Below are 23,215 nucleotides of genomic sequence, written 5' to 3' on the forward strand. Positions count from 1 at the left end.
ACAGACCTCACTCAGGGAGAAAGACCTTGGGGTGACCATAACACCGAGCACATCACCGGAGGCACACATCAACCAAATAACCGCTGCAGCATACGGGCGCCTGGCAAACCTGAGAATAGCGTTCCGATACCTTAATAAGGAATCGTTCAAGACACTGTACACTGTGTATGTTAGGCCCATACTGGAGTATGCAGCACCAGTCTGGAACCCACACCTGGTCAAGCACGTCAAGAAGTTAGAGAAAGTACAAAGGTTTCCAACAAGTCTAGTCCCAGAGCTCAAGGGAATGTCGTACGAGGAAAGGTTAAGGGAAATCGGACTGACCACACTGGAGGACAGAAGGGTCAGGGGAGACATGATAACGACATACAAGATTCTGCGGGGAATAGACAAGGTGGACAGAGATAGGATGTTCCAGAGAGGGGACACAGGGACAAGGGGTCACAACTGGAAGCTGAAGACTCAGACGAGTCACAGGGACGTTAGGAAGTATTTCTTCAGTCATAGAGTTGTCAGCAAGTGGAATAGCCTAGCAAGTGAAGTAGTGGAGGCAGGAACCATACATAGTTTTAAGAAGAGGTATGACAAAGCTCAGGAAGCAGAGAGAGAGAGGATCCAGTAGCGATCAGTGAAGAGGCGGGGCCAGGAGCTGAGTCTCGACCCCTGCAACCACAATTAGGTGAGTACAATTAGGTGAGTACACACACACACACACACACACACACACACACACACACAAAACACACACACACACACACACACACACACACACACACACACACACACACACACACAAACACACAAACACACACACACATAAACACACACACACACACACACACACAAACACACACACACACACACACACACACACACACACACACACACACACACACACACACACACACACACACACACACTGATGTTTCTGCCAAGACTGTTGATAAGAATCTAACAGCAGAACAAATCTACAATGCTGATGAGACACTGTCGCTGTTCTGGCGTTATTGCCCCAGAAGAACAATGGTTACAGCTGATGAGAGAGCTCTTACAGGAGTTAAGGATGCCAAGGGCAGATTAACTGTGCTGAGATGTGCTAATGCAACAGGCATGAGTGATGGTGAGTGTGTTTCCTCTTTTTCTGGGACACACTACAGCAATTCCCCCGAATACGAGAATCCTTTTCTAGTACCCAACACCAACACACAAACGTCTCTTTTTTTCCTGATATAAGAATCACAAACGAGTGTTTTCGTAATTGGTTAACTAAAAGTTATTACACTTTTTGTACTGTATTTTTTTGACTCTGTAATGCTGTTTGATTATTTCGGAACGTTATTTTTTTTTTTTTTTATCATCACACTGGCCGATTCCCACCAAGGCAGGGTGGCCCGAAAAAGAAGAACTTTCACCATCATTCACTCCATCACTGTCTTGCCAGAAGGGTGCTTTACATGAAGCTGAGGTAATGTTAAATATGTTTTTGTAATATGAGTTTTCATGAAGCAAAGCATCTTGTAGGACACATTAATCTCATATCTTGGGGAATTGCTTTACCTTAGCAGGAGAAAACTGGTGCATTAAAAAAAGTATAGAAGTATTACTCACCTAAACCACATAGGTACATGTTCAACACCTGTTTCTTCACGATTTTTGCGTCTCTCCCGTTGTTGTTGCTCGAGCTGAGTTTTCATAACCTCGGCTGCGGACATGTTACCTTCCTCCAGTAACCTAAAATTATATACAAAAAATGTTGCTTGATGCTTCTGTACAACATTTATGATAATACATTTGTATTATTGTTGAAAAAAAAAAAAAAATTGTAAATGCGTGTAAAGGTAGAAAGTTGAAAATGAACATAGATAAGAGTAAGGTGATGAGGGTATCAAATTGGATATCACATTGGAGAGAGGGAGTATGGAAGAAGTGAATGTTTTCAGATATTTGGAAGTTGACGTGTCAGCAGATGGGTTTATGAAAGATGAGGTTAACCAGAGAATTGATGAAGGAAAAAATGTGAGTGGTGTGTTGAGGTATATGTGGAGACAAAAAACACTATCTATGGAGGCAAAGAAAGGAATGTATGAAAGTAAAGTGGTACCAAGTCTCTTATATGGGTGTGAAGCTTGGGTTGTAAATGCTGCAGCGAGGAGGTGGTTGGAGGCAGTGGAAATGTCGTGTCTAAGGGCAATGAGTGGTGTAAATATTATGCAGAAAATTTGGAGTGTGGAAATTAGGAAAAGGTGTAGAGTTAATAAAAGTATTAGTCAGAGGGCTGAAGAGGGGTTGTTGAGGTGGTTTGGTCATTTAGAGACACTTGATCAAAGTAGAATGACATGGAGAGCGTACAAATCTGTAGGGGAAGGAAGGTGGGGTAGGGGTCGTCCTCAAAAAGGTTGGATAGAGGGGGTAAAGGAGGTTTTGTGGGCGAGGGGCTTGGACTTCCAGCAGGCGTGTGCGAGCTTGTTAGATAGGAGTGAACAGAGACAAGCGGTTCTTGGGACCTGACAAGCTGTTGGAGTGTCAGCAGGGTAATATTTAGTGAAGGGATTCAGGGGAAACCGGTTATTTTTATATAGCCGGACTTGAGCACTGGAAATGGGAAGTACAATGCCTGCACTTTAACCCGTAAACGGTCCAAACGTATACATGTATATACGTTCACTACCCCAGTGCCCCAAATATTTTGAAAAATAAAAATTTTTTTTCTTTTTTTTTATTGAAAAAAAAAACAGCACATTTTTCTAAGTGTTATAGGATAAAAAAAAAATTTAGAGTCAGTACTTACCGAGATATGAGGCACTTGGGGATTACCTGACAGCAACATGGAGCGCTGCCGCTTGCAAAAGTGTTGCCGATATACCTTCTTTTCTATTTTTCATATTCTTTTATATAATTCTCAAGTTCTGATAATTACAATTTATAGTAGTTCTTGTCATTTCGTAACTAATCTTTGTTCTGACACTAGTATTAGGTACTGAAATTGTACTCACATTCTCACAAACACACTGACAGGTGGACAGTTACACCTGCCTTGGCCATTTACTATTGTCTCGGAATATATACAAAGTAAAGTGGACCCCCGCATAACGATCACCTCCAAATGCGACCAATTATGTAAGTGTATTTATGTAAGTGCGTTTGTACGTGCATGTTTGGGGGTCTGAAATGGACTAATCTACTTCACAATATTCCTTATGGGAAAAAATTCGGTCAGTACTGGCACCTGAACATACTACTGGAATGAAAAAAGTTCGTTAACCGGGGGTCCACTGTATTTATATGGTAGTAGGTTGGCAGACAGCAACCACCCAGGGAGGTACTACCGTCCTGCCAAGTGAGTGTAAAACGAAAGCCTGTGATTGTTTTACATGATGGTAGGATTGCTGATGTCTTTTGTCTGTCTCATAAATATGCAAGATTACAGGCATGTCTTGCTATTTCTACTTACACTTAGGTCACACTACACATACATGTACACATTTATTTATACACACTCATCTGAGTTTTCTTTGATTTTATCTTAATAGTTCTTGGTCTTATTACTTTTCCTTTTATATCCATGGGGAAGTGGAATAAGAATCTTTCCTCCGTAAGCCATGCGTGTTGTAAAAGTCAACTAAAATGCCGGGAACAATGGGCTAGTAACCCCTTTTCCTGTAAAGATTACTAAAAAGAATAAGAAGAAAATTGTTTTTTTTCTTTTTTGGGTCACCCTGCCTCGGTGGGAGACGGCCGACTTGTTGAAAAAAAAAAAAAATCAGGGGAAACCGGTTATTTTTATATAGCCGGACTTGAGTACTGGAAATGGGAAGTACAATGCCTGCACTTTAACCCGTAAACGGTCCAAACGTATACATGTATATACGTTCACTACCCCAGTGCCCCAAATATTTTGAAAAATAAAAAAATCTTTTTTTTTTTTTATTGAAAAAAAAAAAACAGCACATTTTTCTAAGTGTTATAGGATAAAAAAAAAATTTAGAGTCAGTACTTACCGAGATATGAGGCACTTGGGGATTACCTGACAGCAACATGGAGCGCTGCCGCTTGCATAAGTGTTGCCGATATACCTTCTTTTCTATTTTTCATATTCTTTTATATAATTCTCAAGTTCTGATAATTACAATTTATAGTAGTTCTTGTCATTTCGTAACTAATCTTTGTTCTGACACTAGTATTAGGTACTGAAATTGTACTCACATTCTCACAAACACACTGACAGGTGGACAGTTACACCTGCCTTGGCCATTTACTATTGTCTCGGAATATATACAAAGTATTTATATGGTAGTAGGTTGGTACACAGCAACCACCCAGGGAGGTACTACCATCCTGCCAAGTGAGTGTAAAACGAAAACCTGTAATGTTTTACATGATGGTAGGATTGCTGGTGTCTTTTGTCTGTCTCATAAATAAGAAAGATTACAGGTATGTCTTGCTACTTCTACTTACACTTAGGTCACACTACACATACATGTACACGTTTATTTATACACATTCATCTGAGTTTTCTTTGATTTTATCTTAATAGTTCTTGGTCTTATTACGTTTCCTTTTATATCCATGGGGAAGTGGAATAAGAATCTTTTCTCCGTAAGCCATGCGTGTTGTAAAATCAACTAAAATGCCAGGAACAATGGGCTAGTAACCCCTTTTCCTGTAAAGATTACTAAAAAGAATAAGAAGAAGAAAATTGTCAAAGTGGGAAGTCTGAATGTGCGTGGATGTTGTGCAAATGATAAGAAAGAGATGATTGTGGATGTTATGAATGAGAAGAAGCTGGATGTCCTGGCTTTAAGTGAAACAAAGCTGAAGGGGGTGGGAGAGTTTCAGTGGAGAGAAATAAATGGGATTAGATCAGGGGTTTCAAACAGAGTTAGAGCTAAAGAAGGAGTAGCAATAATGTTGAAGGATAAGTTATGGCAGGAAAAGAGGGACTATAAATGTATTAATTCAAGGATTATGTGGAGTAAAATAAAGGTTGGGTGTGAAAAGTGGGTTATAGTAAGCGTATATGCACCTGGAGAAGAGAGAAGTGTAGAGGAGAGAGAGAGAGAGATTTTGGGAAATGTTGAGTGAATGCACGGGGAGTTTTGAACCAAGTGTGAGAGTACTTGTGGTTGGGGATTTCAATGCTAAAGTGGGTAAAAATGTTGTGGAGGGAGTAGTAGGTAAATTTGGGGTGCCAGGGGTAAATGTAAATGGGGAACCTTTAAGGTGGCAACAACAAGTAGGAGGGAAGTGAAAGTGTATAAACTATGGGAGAAGGAAGTTCGGGTGAGATATAAACGACTATTGGCAGAAAGGTGGGCTAGTGCAAAGATGAGTAGTGGGGGGGGAGGGTGAAGAGGGTTGGATGAGTTTCAAAAATGCAGTACATGTATTAGAATGTGGGGCAGAAGTTTGTGGTTATAGGAGGGTGGGGGCAGGAGGAAAGAGGAGTGACTGGTGGAATGATGAAGTAAAGGGTGTGATAAAAGAGAAAAAGTTAGCTTATGAGAGGTTTTTAGAAAGCAGAAGTGTAATAAGAAGAGTAGAGTATATGGAGAGTAAAAGAAAGGTGAAGAGAGTGGTGAGAGAGTGCAAAAGGAGAGCAGATGATAAAGTGGGAGAGGCACTGTCAAGAAATTTTAATGAAAACAAGAAAAAATTTTGGAGCGAGTTAAACAAGTTAAGAAAGCCTAGGGAATGTATAGATTTGTCAGTTAAAAACAGAGTAGGGGAGTTAGCAGATGGGGAGAGGGAGGTATTAGGTAGATGGCGAGAATATTTTGAGGAACTTTTAAATGTTGAGGAAGAAAGGGAGGTGGTAATTTCATGCACTGGTCAGGGAGGTATACCATCTTTTAGGAGTGAAGAAGAGCAGAATATAAGAGTGGGGGAGGTATGTGAGGCATTACGTAGAATGAAAGGGGATAAAGCAGCTGGAACTGATGGGATCATGACAGAAATATTAAAAGCAGGGGAGGATATAGTGTTGGAGTGGTTGGTACTTTTGTTTAATAAATGTATGAAAGAGGTGAAGGTACCTAGGGATTGGCAGAGAGCATGTGTAGTCCCTTTATATAAAGGGAAGGGGGACAAAAGAGATTGTAAAAATTATAGAGGAATAAGTTTACTGAGTAAACCAGGAAAAGTGTATGGTAGGGTTGGAAATAAATGGTATAAAATACCGACACAATGGCAATATAAACACAAATGCAGTATAATGTGATCCTTTATTGACTACGTTTCGCCCACACAGTGGGCTTTTTCAAGTCACAAACAGAACTACCTGGGGTGGAAGGAACGCGAGTATTTATAGTCCGGCTGAGGTCAGGTGAAGAATGCTGCATCTGATGATGTACCGAGTTGGGTTGTAGAGTCTAAAAACTTGGGTAGCTTGGAAAGGAGACTGGACAAGTTTGTGAGCAGACCTTCTACAGTGTTCTTATGTGGGATAGCGATGAAGAAGTTTCTTGGCAAGTGGTTCAGCTATGTTATAGAAGCCACTATTCTGGTTGAAGTTGTCGGATATAGAAATAAGTGATGATTCCAGGATTCTTCTACTCTCACCACGACACCAAAACCAAACGTGGTGTAATTATAGGCTTCTTCCTGCGTGCACTCAGAATCTGCAGCAACGAGTTCCTTGAGGAAGAATGCACTATAATTGAACAGGTATTTTCCAAACTCTACTATCCTCGTCACTTCATCAGAGACTGCAGACGGCGAGCACTAAACATCTTCAACACACCCAGAGAAGACACTGCCGAGAAGAGATACATAGTCCTTCCCACCAACTCCATTGCCAAACATGTTTCCAACATCTTTGCCAAAACATCATTCCAAGTATCTACCTCCACAACCACGACCATCAAGGACATCACCAGTAGTAGGCAGGACAAGCCTCCATCCTCTGCAGGGGTATACATAATCCCTTGTAATGACTGCAACAAGTTATACGTGGGCGAAACATCAAGGGACCTCCAAACACGTATTTCAGAACACCAATACGCAAGCAGGTCTGACGACACAAGGAATGCCTGCGTACAACACCGTAATTCACACAACCACTTGATAAACTACAGAAACTCAAGACTTATCGCCACAGAAGACAACACTCAATACCGAAGAATCCTGGAATCATCACTTATTTCTATATCCGACAACTTCAACCAGAATAGTGGCTTCTATAACATAGCTGAACCACTTGCCAAGAAACTTCTTCATCGCTATCCCACATAAGAACACTGTAGAAGGTCTGCTCACAAACTTGTCCAGTCTCCTTTCCAAGCTACCCAAGTTTTTAGACTCTACAACCCAACTCGGTACATCATCAGATGCAGCATTCTTCACCTGACCTCAGCCGGACTATAAATACTCGCGTTCCTTCCACCCCAGGTAGTTCTGTTTGTGACTTGAAAAAGCCCACTGTGTGGGCGAAACGTAGTCAATAAAGGATCACATTATACTGCATTTGTGTTTATATTGCCGTATGGTAGGGTTATAATTGAAAGAATTAGAGGTAAGACAGAATGTAGGATTGTGGATGAGCAAGGTTTCAGAGTGGGTAGGGGATGTGTAGATCAAGTGTTTACATTGAAGCATATATGTGAACAGTATTTAGATAAAGGTAGGGAAGTTTTTATTGCATTTATGGATTTAGAAAGGGCATATGATAGAGTGGATAGGGGAGCAATGTGGCAGATGTTGCAAGTATATGGAATAGGTGGTAAGTTATTAAATGCTGTAAAGAGTTTTTATGAGGATAGTGAGGCTCAGGTTAGGGTGTGTAGAAGAGAGGGAGAATACTTCCTGGTAAAAGTAGGTCTTAGACAGAGATGTGTAATGTCACCATGGTTGTTTAATATATTTATAGATGGGATTGTAAAGGAAGTAAATGCTAGGGTGTTTGGGAGAGGGGTGGGATTAAATTATGTGGAATCAAATTCAAAATGGGAATTAACACAGTTACTTTTTGCTGATGATACTGTGCTTATAGGAGATTCTAAAGAAAAATTGCAAAGGTTAGTGGATGAGTTTGAGAATGTGTGTAAAGGTAGAAAGTTGAAAGTGAACATAGAAAAGAGTAAGGTGATGAGGGTATCAAATCATTTTGATGAAGAAAAAGGAGGAGTATGGAAGAAGTGGATGTTTTCAGATACTTGGGAGTTGACATGTCAGTGGAGGGATTTATGAAAGATGAGGTTAATAAGAACATAAGAACATAAGAAAGGAGGAACACTGCAGGAGGCCTGTTGGCCCATACTAGGCAGGTCCTTTACAATTCATCCCACTAACAAACATTTGCCCAACCCAATTTTCAATGCCACCCAAGAAATAAGCTCTGATGTGAAAGTCCCACTCAAATCCAACCCCTCCCACTCATGTACTTATCCTACCTAAATTTGAAACTACCCAAAGTCCCAGCCTCAATAACCCAACTAGGTAGACTGTTCCACTCATCTACTACCCTATTTCCAAACCAATACTTTCCTATGTCCTTTCTAAATCTAAACTTATCTAATTTAAATCCATTACTGCGGGTTCTCTCTTGGAGAGACATCCTCAAGACCTTATTAATATCCCCTTTATTAATACCTATCTTCCACTTATACACTTCTATCAGGTCTCCCCTCATTCTTCGTCTAACAAGTGAATGTAACTTAAGAGTCTTCAATCTTTCTTCATAAGGAAGATTTCTAATGCTATGTATTAATTTAGTCATTCTACGCTGAATGTTTTCTAACGAATTTATGTCCATTCTGTAATATAGAGACCAGAACTGAGCTGCATAATCTAGGTGAGGCCTTACTAATGATGTATAAAGCTGCAGTATGACCTCTGGACTTCTGTTGCTTACACTTCTTGATATAAATCCCAGTAATCTATTTGCCTTATTACGTACGCTTAGGCATTGCTGTCTTGGTTTAAGGTTGCTGCTCACCGTAACCCCCAAGTCCTTTTTGCAATCTGTATGGCTAAGTTGTACATCATTTAACTTATAAGTACTAGGGTTATGGGCACTCCCAAGCTTCAGAACCTTGCATTTATCTACATTGAACTGCATCTGCCACTTTTCTGACCAAGAATAGAGTTTGTTTAAATCCTCCTGAAGTTCCATAACATCTACATTTGAATCAATTATCATACCTATTTTTGTGTCATCGGCGAATTTGCTCATATCACTAGTAATTCCCTCATCAAGATCATTGATATATATTATAAACAACAACGGGCTCAAGACTGATCCCTGTGGAACGCCACTTGTTACAGATCCCCACTCAGATTTAACCCCATTTATGGACACTCTCTGCTTCCTGTCAGTGAGCCATGACTCGATCCACGAGAACACTTTTCCCCCAATGCCATGAGCTGCCACTTTCTTTAACAGTCTATGGTGCGGAACTCTATCAAAAGCCTTACTAAAATCTAAGTAAATAATATCAAATTCTTTATCGTGGTCAACAGCCTCAAAAGCTTTACTGAAGAAAGTTAATAAATTAATTAGACAAGACCGGCCTCTTGTGAATCCATGCTGAGTATCATTAATCAAGCTATGCTTATCGAGATGGCTTCTTATAATCTCAGCTATAATTGACTCTAGTAATTTGCCTACAATTGAGGTCAGGCTTATTGGGCGGTAATTTGATGGTAACGACTTGTCCCCTGTTTTAAAAATAGGAATTACATTAGCCATCTTCCACATATCAGACACTACACCTGTTTGAAGAGATAAATTAAAAATATTAGTTAATGGTTCACAGAGTTCCATTTTGCATTCCTTAAGAACCCTTGAAAAAACCTCATCAGGACCCGGCGACTTATTTTGCTTCAGTCTGTCTATCTGCTTCACAACCATTTCACTAGTGACTGTGATGTTACATAATTTATCTTCTTCTAGCCCACTATAAAAATTAATTACTGGAATATTGTTAGTGTCTTCCTGTGTAAAAACTGAGAGAAAATAATTATTAAAAATCGAGCACATTTCATTCTCTTTGTCAGTAAGATGCCCATAGTTATTTTTAAGGGGGCCTATCTTATCTCTAACTTTTGTTCTATATACCTGGAAAAAACTTTTTGGGTTAGTTGTAGAATCCCTAGCAACTTTAATTTCATAGTCCCTTTTAGCTTTTCTTATCCCCTTTTTAATGTCCCTCCTAATGTCAATATACTGATTCATAAGATGGCCCTCACCTCTTTTGATACGCCTATAAATTCCTTTCTTATGCCCTAGTAGATATTTGAGCCTATTATTCATCCATTTTGGGTCATTTCTATTTGATCTAATTTCTTTATATGGGATAAACGTTCTTTGAGCAGCATGTATAGTGTTCAGAAAACTGTCATATTGATAGCTCACTTCGTTACCCCAGTCAACAGATGATAAGTGTTCTCTAAGCCCATCGTAATCTGCTAAGCGAAAATCTGGGACTGTTACTGAGTTATCGCTACTATCGTACTTCCATTCAATGCTAAATGTAATTGATTTGTGGTCGCTAGCACCCAGTTCCTCTGAAATTTCTAAATTATTAACAAGGGATTCATTGTTTGCCAGAACTAAGTCAAGCAGGTTATTTCCCCTTGTAGGTTCTGTCACAAACTGCTTCAAAAAACAATCATGAACTACTTCTAAGAAGTCGTATGATTCTAAATTCCCAGTCAAGAAATTCCAATCAATATGACTAAAGTTCAAGTCTCCTAGAATTACTACATTATTGTGCCTTGTGGCCTTAACAATTTCCTCCCATAGTAGTCTCCCTTGGTCCCTATCTAAGTTTGGGGGATGGTATATCACTCCTAAAATCAGTTTTTCATGTCCCTCTGAAAATTCTATCCAAACAGACTCTGTATGCGTTACTTCAGACTTAATACCCGTTTTTATGCAACAGTTCAAGCGATCTCGGACATACAATGCCACCCCACCCCCCTTCCCGATACTTCTATCTACTTGGAACAATTTAAAACCCTGAATATGACATTCCGCAGGCATGTCCCGACTTTTTGAATTAAACCACGTCTCAGTTAAGGCAAATACATCAATGTTACCTGCACTAGCAACTAATCTCAATTCGTCCATCTTATTCCTAGCACTACGGCAATTAGCATAATAAACATTGAAAGACTCTCCTTTCTCTTTACCCCTCCTGCTCATTTCTGTTTTTCTACTAAACCTATTACTGTCCTTATCACCCAAAGTCCCTGGCTTTTCAATATCTACCTCGTTCTGCTTTTTACTAGTTCCCCTAGAACTCGTAATATTACTACACTGGGACTTCACTGTTTTCCTGCCAAAACCCATACCACTAACTATTCCTAGTTTAAAGTCCTAACTGCTCCCTCCACTGCAGTTGCCAGTGCTACCACCCCAGACCTAGATAAGTGAACCCCATCCCTGGCATACATGTCATTTCTGCCATAGAAGAGGTCCCAGTTGTCAATGAATGTTACCGCATTTTCCTTACAGTATTTGTCCAGCCAGCAATTGACACCAATTGCCCTGGACAACCATTCATTTCCAACTCCTCTCCTTGGCAAAATACCACATATGACAGGGTTCCCACCCTTAATCATAGAATTGATGAGGGAAAAAAGGTGAGTGGTGCATTGAGGCTTATGTGGAGTCAAGAAATGTTATCTATGGAGGCAAAGAAGGGAATGTATGAAAGTATAGTAGTACCAACACTCTTATATGGGTGTGAAGCTGGGTTGTGAATGCAGCAGCGAGGAGGCGGTTGGAGGCAGTGGAGATGTCCTGTTTAAGGGCAATGTGTGGTGTAAATATTATGCAGAAAATTAGGAGTGTGGAAAATAGAAGGTGTGGAGTTAATAAAAGTATTAATCAGAGGGCTGAAGAGGGGTTGTTGAGGTGGTTTGGTCATTTAGAGAAAATGGATCAAAGTAGAATGACATGGAGAGCATATAAATCTGTAGGGGGAAGGAAGGCGGGGTAGGGGTCATCCTCGAAAAGGTTGGAAGGAGGGGGTAAAGGAGGTTTTGTGGGTGAGGGGCTTGGACTTCCAGCAAGCATGTGTGTGTTAGATGGGAGTGAATGGAGACGAATGGTATTTGGGACCTGACGAGCTGTTGGAGTGTGAGCAGGGTAATATTTAGTGAAAGGATTCAGGGAAACCGGTTATTTTTATATAGCTGGACTTGAGTCCTGGAAATGGGAAGTTCAATGCCTGCACTCTAAAGGAGGGGTTTGAGATATTGGCAGTTTGGAGGGATATGTTGTGTATCTTTATACGTTTATACTTCTAAACTGTTGTGTTCTGAGCACCTCTGCAAAAACACTGATTATGTGTGAGTGAGGTGAAAGTGTTGAATGATGATGAAAGTATTTTCTTTTTGGGGATTCTGGGTCACCCTGCCTCGGTGGGTCACCCTGCCTCGGTGGGTCACCCTGCCTCGGTGGGAGATGGCCGACTTGTTGAAAAAAAAAAAAATATTTACATGTCCCAGCAATGTTTTGGATATGTGGTAGTACAGCTGGCCACCATGCAGTTGGCCAGCCAGCTGGCCAGCCAGCTAGCCAGCCAGCCAATCAGTCAGTCAGTCATCCAGACAGGCAGCCAGCCAGCCTGCTAACCAGCCAGCCTGCCAACCAGCCAGCCTGCCAGCCAGCCAGCCTGCCAACCAGCCAGCCTGCCAACCAGCCAGCCTGCCTGAAAACCAGCCAGCTAGCCAGCCAGCCAATCAGTCAGTCAGTCATCCAGACAGGCAGCCAGCCAGCCTGCCAACCAGCCAGCCTGCCAGCCAGCCAGCCAGCCAGAATTGTTTCTCTTGACTTAGGGCATAGATTATAAGACATTCTGAAAGGGTGTTGCACAAATATTGCACATGGGTTATTATTGAGGTTTTTTGATATTTCCTTGACCACTTGTGGCCACATCCACCTCAAAGCCACTAAACTCAGGGTCAAAATCACTTTCCTCTTAAAATGGGAGTGTTAATACTACATGACATCAGTGAATCCCAGGTGTTTGCTCTAGCTGGTGCTCATTTGAACTGGTGCTCCCACAAGGTACTAAGTGGTCCCAGATTTTTCTAATACCGCACACACTGAGTGTTAGGACCCATTTTATGCTGACAGTAAAAATGTATATATACGTTTGGACCGTTTACGGGTTAAAGGAGGGGTTTGGGATATTGACAGTTTGGAGGGATATGTTATATATCTTTATATGTACAGTGGACCCCCGCTTTACGATCACCTCCCAATGCGACGAATTATGTAAGTGTATTTATGTAAGTGCGTTTGTACGTGTATGTTTGGGGGTCTGAAATGGACTAATCTACTTCACAATATTCCTTATGGGAAAAAATTCGGTCAGTACTGGCACCTGAACATACTTCTGGAGTGAAAAAATATCATAAACTGGGGGTCCACTGTACTTCTAAACTCTGGGTGCCGCTGCAGTAACAGTGATTATGTATGAGTGAGGTGAAAATGTTGAATGATGATCAAAGTATTTACTTCTTTGGGAATTTTCTTTCTTTTTGGGTCACCCTGCCTCGATGGGAGACAGCCAAATTGTTGAAAAAAAAAAAAAAATTCAAACATTCTTACAATAAGAGAAAGTTACATACTTTGTCAATGCTGAACTACGCACATTGATCTAAGACAAATTTAATACAGTGGAACCTTGGTTTATGTATGCCCTAGTTTGTATGTAAAATGTATTTTTTGCTAATATTTCCCATAAAAAATAACGTAAATCCAATTAATCCATTCCAGATACCAAAAATATTAACAAAAAATACATTTTATAGAGAATAACTATAGTTTTACATACAAACTAGACCATGCGAAAACCAAGGTTCCACTGTACTAGCAAACCCTTGATTTAATGTACTAATAGGAGGACCAGGTGGCCAGTAATAGCATATGTGGTGGACAGAGACGAGATTCTTTTGCCACGATCATAATAGTAAGGAATAATTCTGTAGCCAATGGACTTGGTTGTTTCCAAATCAAGTGACCTATCAGATCTTGTTCCATATTTTCAAATCCATCAAACTGCAATTTAAAAACTTCTCAAGCAGTAAAACCTAATATAGGTGGTCCTTAACTTACGATGGAATTTCATTCTGACAAATCCATCGTAAGTTGAAAATATTTTAAGTCAAACATGAAATTTTTTTTCGACACACTGGTCATAGCCCACAAAGACAGGGTGATGTAAAAAGAAAAACAAGTTATTTCTTTTTGCATTTAGTAATTTATACAGAAGGGGTTACTAGCCCCTTGTTCTCAGCATTTTAGTCACCTCTTACAACACGTATGGCTTGACTCAAGAAATCGTAATGACACGATTGCAAATAAACCATACCCCCGGCCGGGATTGAACCCGCGGTCATAGAGTCTCAAAACTCCAGCCCGTCGCGTATGGCTTATGGAGGAGAGATTCTTGTCTACTTATCCATGAAGATGAATGTATTATAAATAAATAAGTAAAAACTACTGTCAGTGAATAAGTAAATAAACAAATAACTAAATACCAATATTGAAAAGTACATAAATGAATACAATTTACAGACTTGCCACCTTCATGTTGGGTAAGTATCTTAAGCTTCATCTTCAGAGTAATGGCCTTCACACTATCGTGAAATCGCAATATCATTAGTTGAACCATTGTAAGTTGAGGAGCGTCTGTACAAGTTTTGTGTCATAATGGTCACTTGTCTCAATGTATACTGTATTATATAACAAGTGAAATCTTTTATTTTATAGAAAGAAGCACATAATGTATTAAGGCAAGTAAAAGATGTAATCTATAAAAAGCTAACCTTTGATCAGGTCTAAATCTAGTGTCTGTAGGAGGTAGATATTTAGATTGATCATCGTCTAACTCATTCAGCTCCATTGCAAACCGAGTGAACCCATAGTAGAGATGATAATCTTCTGGCATGCTTCCTGGGCGCCATACCACACGTGCCGAAGGTGCATGTCCACAGTAAAGAGCCTCAGTCCATTTTCCAAACAGGTTGTGTATAACGTGTCCATCGACATCTGTGACAGTGCCGAAGACTTCGTGACGCTTTGCTGACCATGAACTAGCCTGTAGGAAAAAATTTCTGAATAGAAATTAAAAGCAATTGCAGTCTCTCCTCACTTAGCGATGTACTCGTTTACCAACCGCTCGGACTTATGACCAGCTCTCCAATCGGTTTCCAAACCTATGTACATTAAAAGTGATATCCTCTATTCTGTCTACTACGGTATACAGCACTCTACTATATAAACATTTAAAAGCCTTCTAAAAATGTTATAAATGGTGCAAATGTGATATTAAAAAAATATTTAAAGATGGCTGACACAAACCCACTACCAGCATAGTATGCTCCTCGCTTAATGATCAATTAGCTTACCGACCTACTCTTAGGAACGGAACCCATCGTTAAGTGAGGAGAGGCTGTACACTATTATACAGGCACTCGCTTTAGAGTCAGTTACAGGAGGCCCTAAATATACACCACCTTCTTTTCAGTGTTCCATGTTTTCATTGGCTTCAAATTGAGCTGTTGTTCATTATGTTCCACCCACTGGTGATAGGCACTGGCAGGTGCAACAATGGCTTAATTGAAAGCCGACGAAAACATGGAACACTGAAAATGGGCGATGCACATGCGGGGTGCTCCTACTTATGTTTATTAATTATACTTGCCTTGCTCTTAACCCTTAAACTGTCCAAACAAATCTACGTTCACATGCGTAGTGCTCCAAAAGTAGATCTACGTTTTTTTACATATTTTCAATAACAAAAAAAACGTAGATCCAAGTTTTTTTTACACGTTTTCAAAAAAAAAAATCTACGTTTTTTTTACATACTTTCAAATGTTGAAAAAATGTAGATCTACGTTTGGACAACTTAAGGGTTAATGCTTGTTGGCAATTTTCAATTTTTTTATTATTTTTACTTCTGCATCATCTTTTCAGGCCTCGTGCTATTGTGCACTTAATAAATGATAGTGTAAATATGTTTTTAGGCTTTTATATATGCTATGAATTGCTTTAACTCTTAAACTGTCCAAACATAGGTCTATATTCACATGCATAGTAGTCCAAAAGTAGATCTACGTTTTTTACGTATTTTCAAATAAAAAAAAACGTAGATCAAAGTTTTCTAAACGCTTTCAAATGTTAAAAAAAAAAAAGATATACATTTTTTTACATAGTTTTAAATGTTGATAAAACGTACATCTACGTTTGGACAGTTTACGGGTTAAGCGATATCTGTTTTACAGTGGCAGTCTGGAACCTAACCCACCACATTAGTGAGTTTTTTTCTGTTCTTTTCAATACTTCGGACATCTTCCCTTGAGGCAGGGTGACCCAAAAAAGAAAAACACTTTCACCATCATTCGCTCAGATATGGCAATTTAGATGTCACTCCAAACATCCAATATATCAAACCCCTCCTTTAAGGTGCAGGCATCGTACTTCCCACCTCCAGGTCTCAAGTCTGGCTCACTGGTTTCCCTGAATCCCTTCACAAAATATCACACTGCTCACACTCCAACAGCTCATCAGGTCCCAAAAACCATTTGTCTTCACTAACTCCTATTAGTGAGGCATGCCATTATATATAATGGCATGCCTTATTGTGGCTAGCTGGTCTAGTGGCTAACGCAACGGGCTGGAGTTTTGAGACTCTATGACCGCGGGTTCAATCCCGGCCGGGGGTATGGTTCATATAAAAAAAAAAATTTACAAGGAAATTTGTACATTTAATAACAAAGAAATCGATAAAATTGATAAAATGCTAAATACATATTAAGATGAGGGTGGATAATGTTAGAGATTACATATTTACAGACAAGGGAGGACAGAAATGCTCATGGTGTGTAATCTTCAATATCATACACAAATAAGCTGCACATAGGATAAACTTTACAGCGGCATTTTGATCTGACGGACTGAAATGTCGTCATAAAGTTCTTTCTCCCAGATCCAGGTTATTTATGTATTGTTCCAGTCATAGTATTGTGCTTTTCTGTTCTTCAATATCATTATATAAAATTACATATACAGTGGACCCCTGCATAACGATCACCTCCGCATGCGACCAATTATGTAAGTGTATTTACGTAAGTGCGTTTGTACGTGTATGTTTGGGGGTCTGAAATGGACTAATCTACTTTACAATATTCCTTATGGGAACAAATTCGGTCAGTACTGGCACCTGAACATACTGCTGGAGTGAAAAAATATCGTTAACCGGGGGTCCACTGTATAAACATACTGCCCCGTGGCCTGGTGGCAAAAGCTCTCGCTTCACATGGTGAGGGTCCGGGTTCGATTCCCAGCAGAGGAGTGGAAACATTGGGCGTGTTTCCTTACACCGGTTGTCTATGTTCACCCATCAGTAAAATGGGTACCTGGGTGTTAGCCAACTGGTGTGGGTTGCATCCTGGGTGTTAATCGACTGGTGTGGGTTGCAGCCTGGGTGTTAATCGACTGGTGTGGGTTGCATCCTGGGATGCAACCCACATAACAAGGGGCTTTCTGTACAGTAGTACAGTGGAATCCCGAGTTCAGTATGCCCTGAGTATCGTACGCTTCAAGTTTAGAACCATTTTTCGGCTAAATTTTGTCCAAATTTTTGCACTGTGCCCCGTGTTTCATCCTGCGTACCAGACCTGTCCTCCTGCCCGCGCCTGTGCGCCTCCCCGCGCAGCCGTTGTGAATCAGTCTGGCTATGTTTCTCTTAGAGTGAACATTACCTTATATACTAGATCCTTCGCTTCGAACTATAGACCAATAAGCCTTACCTCCATAGTGGGAAAATTTATGGAATCAATAATTGCCGAAGCAATTCGTAGCCATCTTGACAGGCACAGATTGATTAATGATTCTCAACACGGTTTTACAAAGGGGCGTTCCTGTCTTACGAATTTACTAACTTTTTTCACTAAGGTGTTTGAGGAGGTAGATCATGGTAATGAATATGATATTGTGTATATGGACTTCAGTAAGGCTTTCGATAGAGTTCCACACCAGAGGCTATTGAGGAAACTTAGGGCACATGGAATAGGAGGAGAAATTTTTTCCTGGGTAGAGGCATGGCTGACAAATAGGCAGCAGAGAGTTTGCATAAATGGGGAGAAATCAGAATGGGGGCACGTCACAAGCGGTGTTCCTCAGGGGTCAATGTTGGGCCCGTTGTTGTTCACAATTTACATGAACGACATAGATGAGGGAATAAATAGCGACATAAGCAAATTTGCTGATGACACCAAAATATGCCGTCCAATTCATTCTAATGAGGACACTAGAGCACTCCAGGATGATTTGATTAGACTGACGCAATGGTCAGAGAAGTGGCAGATGCAGTTTAATATTGACAAATGCAAAGATCTAAATGTTGGACAGTTAAATAACCATGCCACATATAAACTAAATAATGTAGATCTTAATACTACCGATTGCAAAAATGATTTAGGAGTTCTGGTTAGCAGTAACCTAAAACCAAGACAACAGTGCATTAGTGTTCGCAATAAAGCTAACAGAATTCTTTTCTTCATATCTAGAAGTATAAATAATAGAAGTCCTCAGGTTGTTCTTCAACTCTATATATCCTTGGTTAGGCCTCATTTAGACTATGCTGCTCAGTTCTGGTCACCGTATTACAGAATGGATATAAATGCTCTGGAAAACGTACATAGGAGGATGACAAAGATGATCCCATGTATCAGAAATCTTCCCTATGAGGATAGACTGAAGGCCCTGAATCTGCACTCTCTCGAAAGGCGTAGAATTAGGGGGGATATGATTGAGGTGTATAAATGGAAAACAGGAATAAATAAAGGGGATGTAAATAGTGTGCTGAAAATTTCCAGCTAAGACAGGACTCGCAGCAATGGTTTCAAGTTGGAAAAATTCAGATTCAGGAAGGATATAGGAAAGTACTGGTTTGGTAATAGAGTTGTGGATGAGTGGAACAAGCTCCCGAGTACAGTTATTGAGGCTAAAACGTCGTGTAGTTTTAAAAATAGGTTAAATACATGAGTGGGTGTGGGTGGGTGTGAGTTGGACCTGACTAGCTTGTGCTGCTGGGTCTGGTACAGTGCTCCATCCTTGAGTGGGGATGACCAGACTGGGTGGGTCATTGGGATAATCCGGGGGTGGGTCATTGGTCTAATCCGGGGGAGACATGGACCTGCTCCGCATGGGTCAGTAGGCCTGTTGCAGTGTTCCTTCTTTCTTATGTTCTTAAAGTGCCCTAGAGTGATAAAATGCATATACAGTACACTCATTACTTACCTAAAAATATTTGTAGTCTTAATGGTCTTAATACAGGGTGCAAGGTGAATAGTATGGTAGGTACATATGAAAGTGTGGTAGGTATGTAACCCCCATCTGGCTACCCCACTCACACATTATATAGTAGGCATTTAAAGTGCCCTAAAGTGATAAAATGTATATACAGTACACCCATTACTTACCTTAAAATATTTGTAGTCTTGATGGTCTTAATATAGGGTGTAAGGGGAATAGTAAAGTAGGTACATATGGAAGTGTGGTAGGTATGGAACCCCCCATCTTGCTACCCCACTCACACATTATATACTAGGCTTCTAAAGTGCTCTAGAGTGTTAAAATGCATATACAGTACACTCATTACTTTTTTTTTTTCAACAAGTCGGCCGTCTCCCACGGAGGCAGGGAGACCCAAAAAAGAAAGAAAATCCCCAAAAAGAAAAATACTTTCATCATCATTCAACACTTTCACCACACTCACACATTATCACTGTTTTTCCAGAGGTGCTCAGAATACAACAGTCTAGAAGCATATACATATAAAGATACACAACATATCCCTCCAAACTCCCAATATCCCAAACCCCTCCTTTAAAGTGCAGGCATTGTAATTCCCATTTCCAGGACTAAAGTCCGACCATATGAAAATAACCGGTTTCCCTGAATCCCTTCACTAAATATTACCCTGCTCACGCTCCAACAGATCGTCAGGTCCCAAGTACCATTCATCTCCATTCACTCCTATCTAACACGCTCACGCACGCTTGCTGGAAGTCCAAGCCCCTTGCCCACAAAACCTCCTTTACCCCTCTCTCCAACCCTTTCGAGGACGACCCCTACCCCGCCTTCCTTCCCCTATAGATTTATATGCTTTCCATGTCATTCTATTTTGATCCATTCTCTCTAAATGACCAAACCACCTCAACAACCCCTCTTCTGCCCTCTGACTAATACTTTTATTAACTCCACACCTTCTCCTAATTTCCACACTCCGAATTTTCTGCATAATATTTACATCACACACTGCCCTTAAACAGGACATCTCCACTGCCCCCAACCGTCTCCTCGCTGCTGCATTTACCACCCAAGCTTCACACCCATATAAGAGTGTTCGTACTACTATACTTTCATACATTCCCTTCTTTGCCTCCATAGATAACGTTTTTTGACTCCACATATACCTCAACGCACCACTCACCTTTTTTCCCTCATCAATTCTATGATTAACTTCATCCTTCATAAATCCATCCGCCGACACGTCAACTCCCAAGTATCTGAAAACATTCACTTCTTCCATACTCCTCCTCCCCAATTTGATATCCAATTTTTCTTTATCTAAATCATTCAATACCCTCATCACCTTACTCTTTTCTATGTTCACTTTCAACTTTCTACCTTTACACACATTCCCAAACTCATCCACTAACCTTTGCAATTTTTCTTTAGAATCTCCCATAAGCACAGTATCATCAGCAGAAAGTAACTGTGTCAATTCCCATTTTGAATTTGATTCCCCAAAATTTAATCCCACCCCTCTCCCGAACACCCTAGCATTTACTTCCTTTACAACCCCATCAATATATTAAACAACCATGGTGACATTACACATCCCTGTCTAAGACCTACTTTTACCAGGAAGTAGTCTCCCTCTCTTCTACACACCCTAACCTGAGCCTCACTATCCTCATAAAAACTCTTTACAGCTTTTAATAACTTACCACCTATTCCATATACTTGCAACATCTGCCACATTGCTCCTCTATCCACTCTATCATATGCCCTTTCTAAATCCGTAAATGCAATAAAAACTTCCCTACCTTTATCTAAATACTGTTCACATATATGCTTCAATGTAAACACTTGATCTACACATCCCCTACCCACTCTGAAACCTCCTTGCTCATCCGCTATCCTATATTCTGTCTTACCTCTAATTCTTTCAATTATAACCCTACCATACACTTTTCCTGGTATACTCAGTAAACTTATTCCTCTATAATTTTTACATTCTCTTTTGTCCCCTTTCCCTTTATATAAAGGGACTATACATGCTCTCCGCCAATCCCTAGGTACCTTCCCCTCTTTCATACATTTATTAAACAAAAGTACCAACCACTCCAACACTATATCCCTCCCTGCTTTTAACATTTCTGTCATGATCCCATCAGTTCCAGCAGCTTTACCCCCTTTCATTCTACGTAATGCCTCACGTACCTCCCCACACTTACATTCTGCTCTTCTTCACTCCTAAAAGATGGTATACCTCCCTGGCCAGTGCATGAAATTACTGCCTCTCTTTCTTCCTTAACATTTAAAAGTTCCTCAAAATATTCTCGCCATCTACCTAATACCTCCCTCTCCCCATCTACTAACTCCCCTACTCTGTTTTTAACTGACAAATCCATACTTTCCCTAGGCTTTCTTAACTTGTTTAACTCACTCCAACAGTTAACAAACACTCGGGTAACAGGTACCTATTTACTACTCAGTAAATAGGAGCAGCAGGTGTAAAGAGACTTGCTCATACATACTGTCCTGCCCAGGTGACGAACCTAAGTTGTGTTGTGTTAGCAGCTATATCAGTAAGTCACTGGTGACCCGTGTCCTCCTAAGACTTACCTGTATCTGACACACCTCTTAACCATTAATCTACCAGTGTGATGTTGGTACTTCCCCATAAAATGATGATGATGGATGATGATTATGATGACACTAACTCCAGGTTGAGGGACTGACTACCACAAACTGCTCATCTACCACCATTCTTCTCTGCACTGGACTGAAGAAGCCACTAGCTAGCAAAATGTTTCTTCAATGTTGCACAAGTGTCTCATTCTTCACTTCTTAGTTTTCTAAACCATTTGTATCACAATCATGACCTTACCCATGTTAGTGTTAAACATGCCATGAGTTTGATCAAGCTGGGGTCTGGCAAACATTGAGAACTGTTAATACTGTCTTAAGTCTGGTAAACATTCATTATTTTTTTTTTCTTATTAACACATCGGTCATTTCCCACCAAGGTAGGGTGGCCAGAAAAAGAAAAACTTTCATCATTCACTCCATCACTGTCTTGCCAGAGGCATGCTTATACTAGTTATAAAACTGCAACATTAACACCCTCTTTCAGAGTGCAGACACTGTACTTCCCGTCTCCAGGACTCAAGTCCGGCCTGCTGGTTTCCCTGAATCCCTTCATAAATGTTACCTTGCTCACACTCCAACAGCACGTCAAGTCCAAAAAACCATTTGTCTCCATTTGCTCCTATCCATCACAGTCATGCTTACTGGAAGTCTAAGCCCCCACACACACAAAAACCTCCTTTACCCCCTCCCTCCAACCTTTCCTAGGCCGACCCCTACTACATCTTCCCTAAACTACAGATTTATACACTCTTGTAGTCATTCTGTTTCATTCCATCCTCTCAACATGTCCGAACCACCTCCACCATCTCCTCCTCAGCTCTCTGGATAATAGTTTTGGTAATCCTGCATCTCCTAATTTCTAAACTAAGGATCTCTGCATTATATTCACACCACACATTTCCCTCAAACATGACCTCTACACTGCCTCTAGCCTCCTTTTTGTTGGAACATTTACCACCCATGCTTCACACCCATACAAGAGCATTTGTATAATGTTCTTTGTCTCCACAGACTCCTCAATGCGCTTCACCTTCCTTCCCTCGTCAATTCTATGATTCATTTTATCCTTTATAGACCCATCTGCTAACACGTCCACTCACTCCCAAATATCTTAATACATTAACCTCCTCCATACTCTCTCCCTCCAGTCTGATATCCAATCTTTCATTACCTAAATTTTTATCCTCATCACCTTACTCTTTCCTATATTCATTTTTAATTTCCTTCTTTTACATACCCTACCAAACTCATACCAACCTCTGCAACTTCTCTTCAGAATCTCCCAAAAGCACAGTGTTATCAGCAAAGAGCAAT

At 40.4% G+C, this 23,215-nt stretch overlaps 1 protein-coding gene across 2 annotated transcripts in view; it reads right to left on the reverse strand.

Annotated features, from left to right (window-relative positions):
• LOC128701709 (oxysterol-binding protein-related protein 3) overlaps nt 1-23,215 on the reverse strand; it is a 347,084-nt gene that overhangs the window by 53,380 nt on the left and 270,489 nt on the right. For both annotated transcript variants that reach the window (XM_053795571.2, XM_053795569.2), the window contains 2 exons: nt 14,782-15,053; nt 1,609-1,731 (listed from right to left, as the gene is read on the reverse strand). In XM_053795571.2, coding sequence (XP_053651546.2) covers nt 1,609-1,731; nt 14,782-15,053 — 395 coding nt within the window. The remainder of the gene's footprint in view (nt 1-1,608; nt 1,732-14,781; nt 15,054-23,215) is intronic.

This window comes from Cherax quadricarinatus, chromosome 96 (assembly GCF_038502225.1).
Source record: "Cherax quadricarinatus isolate ZL_2023a chromosome 96, ASM3850222v1, whole genome shotgun sequence".
In the NCBI taxonomy this organism is placed as follows: domain Eukaryota; kingdom Metazoa; phylum Arthropoda; class Malacostraca; order Decapoda; family Parastacidae; genus Cherax; species Cherax quadricarinatus.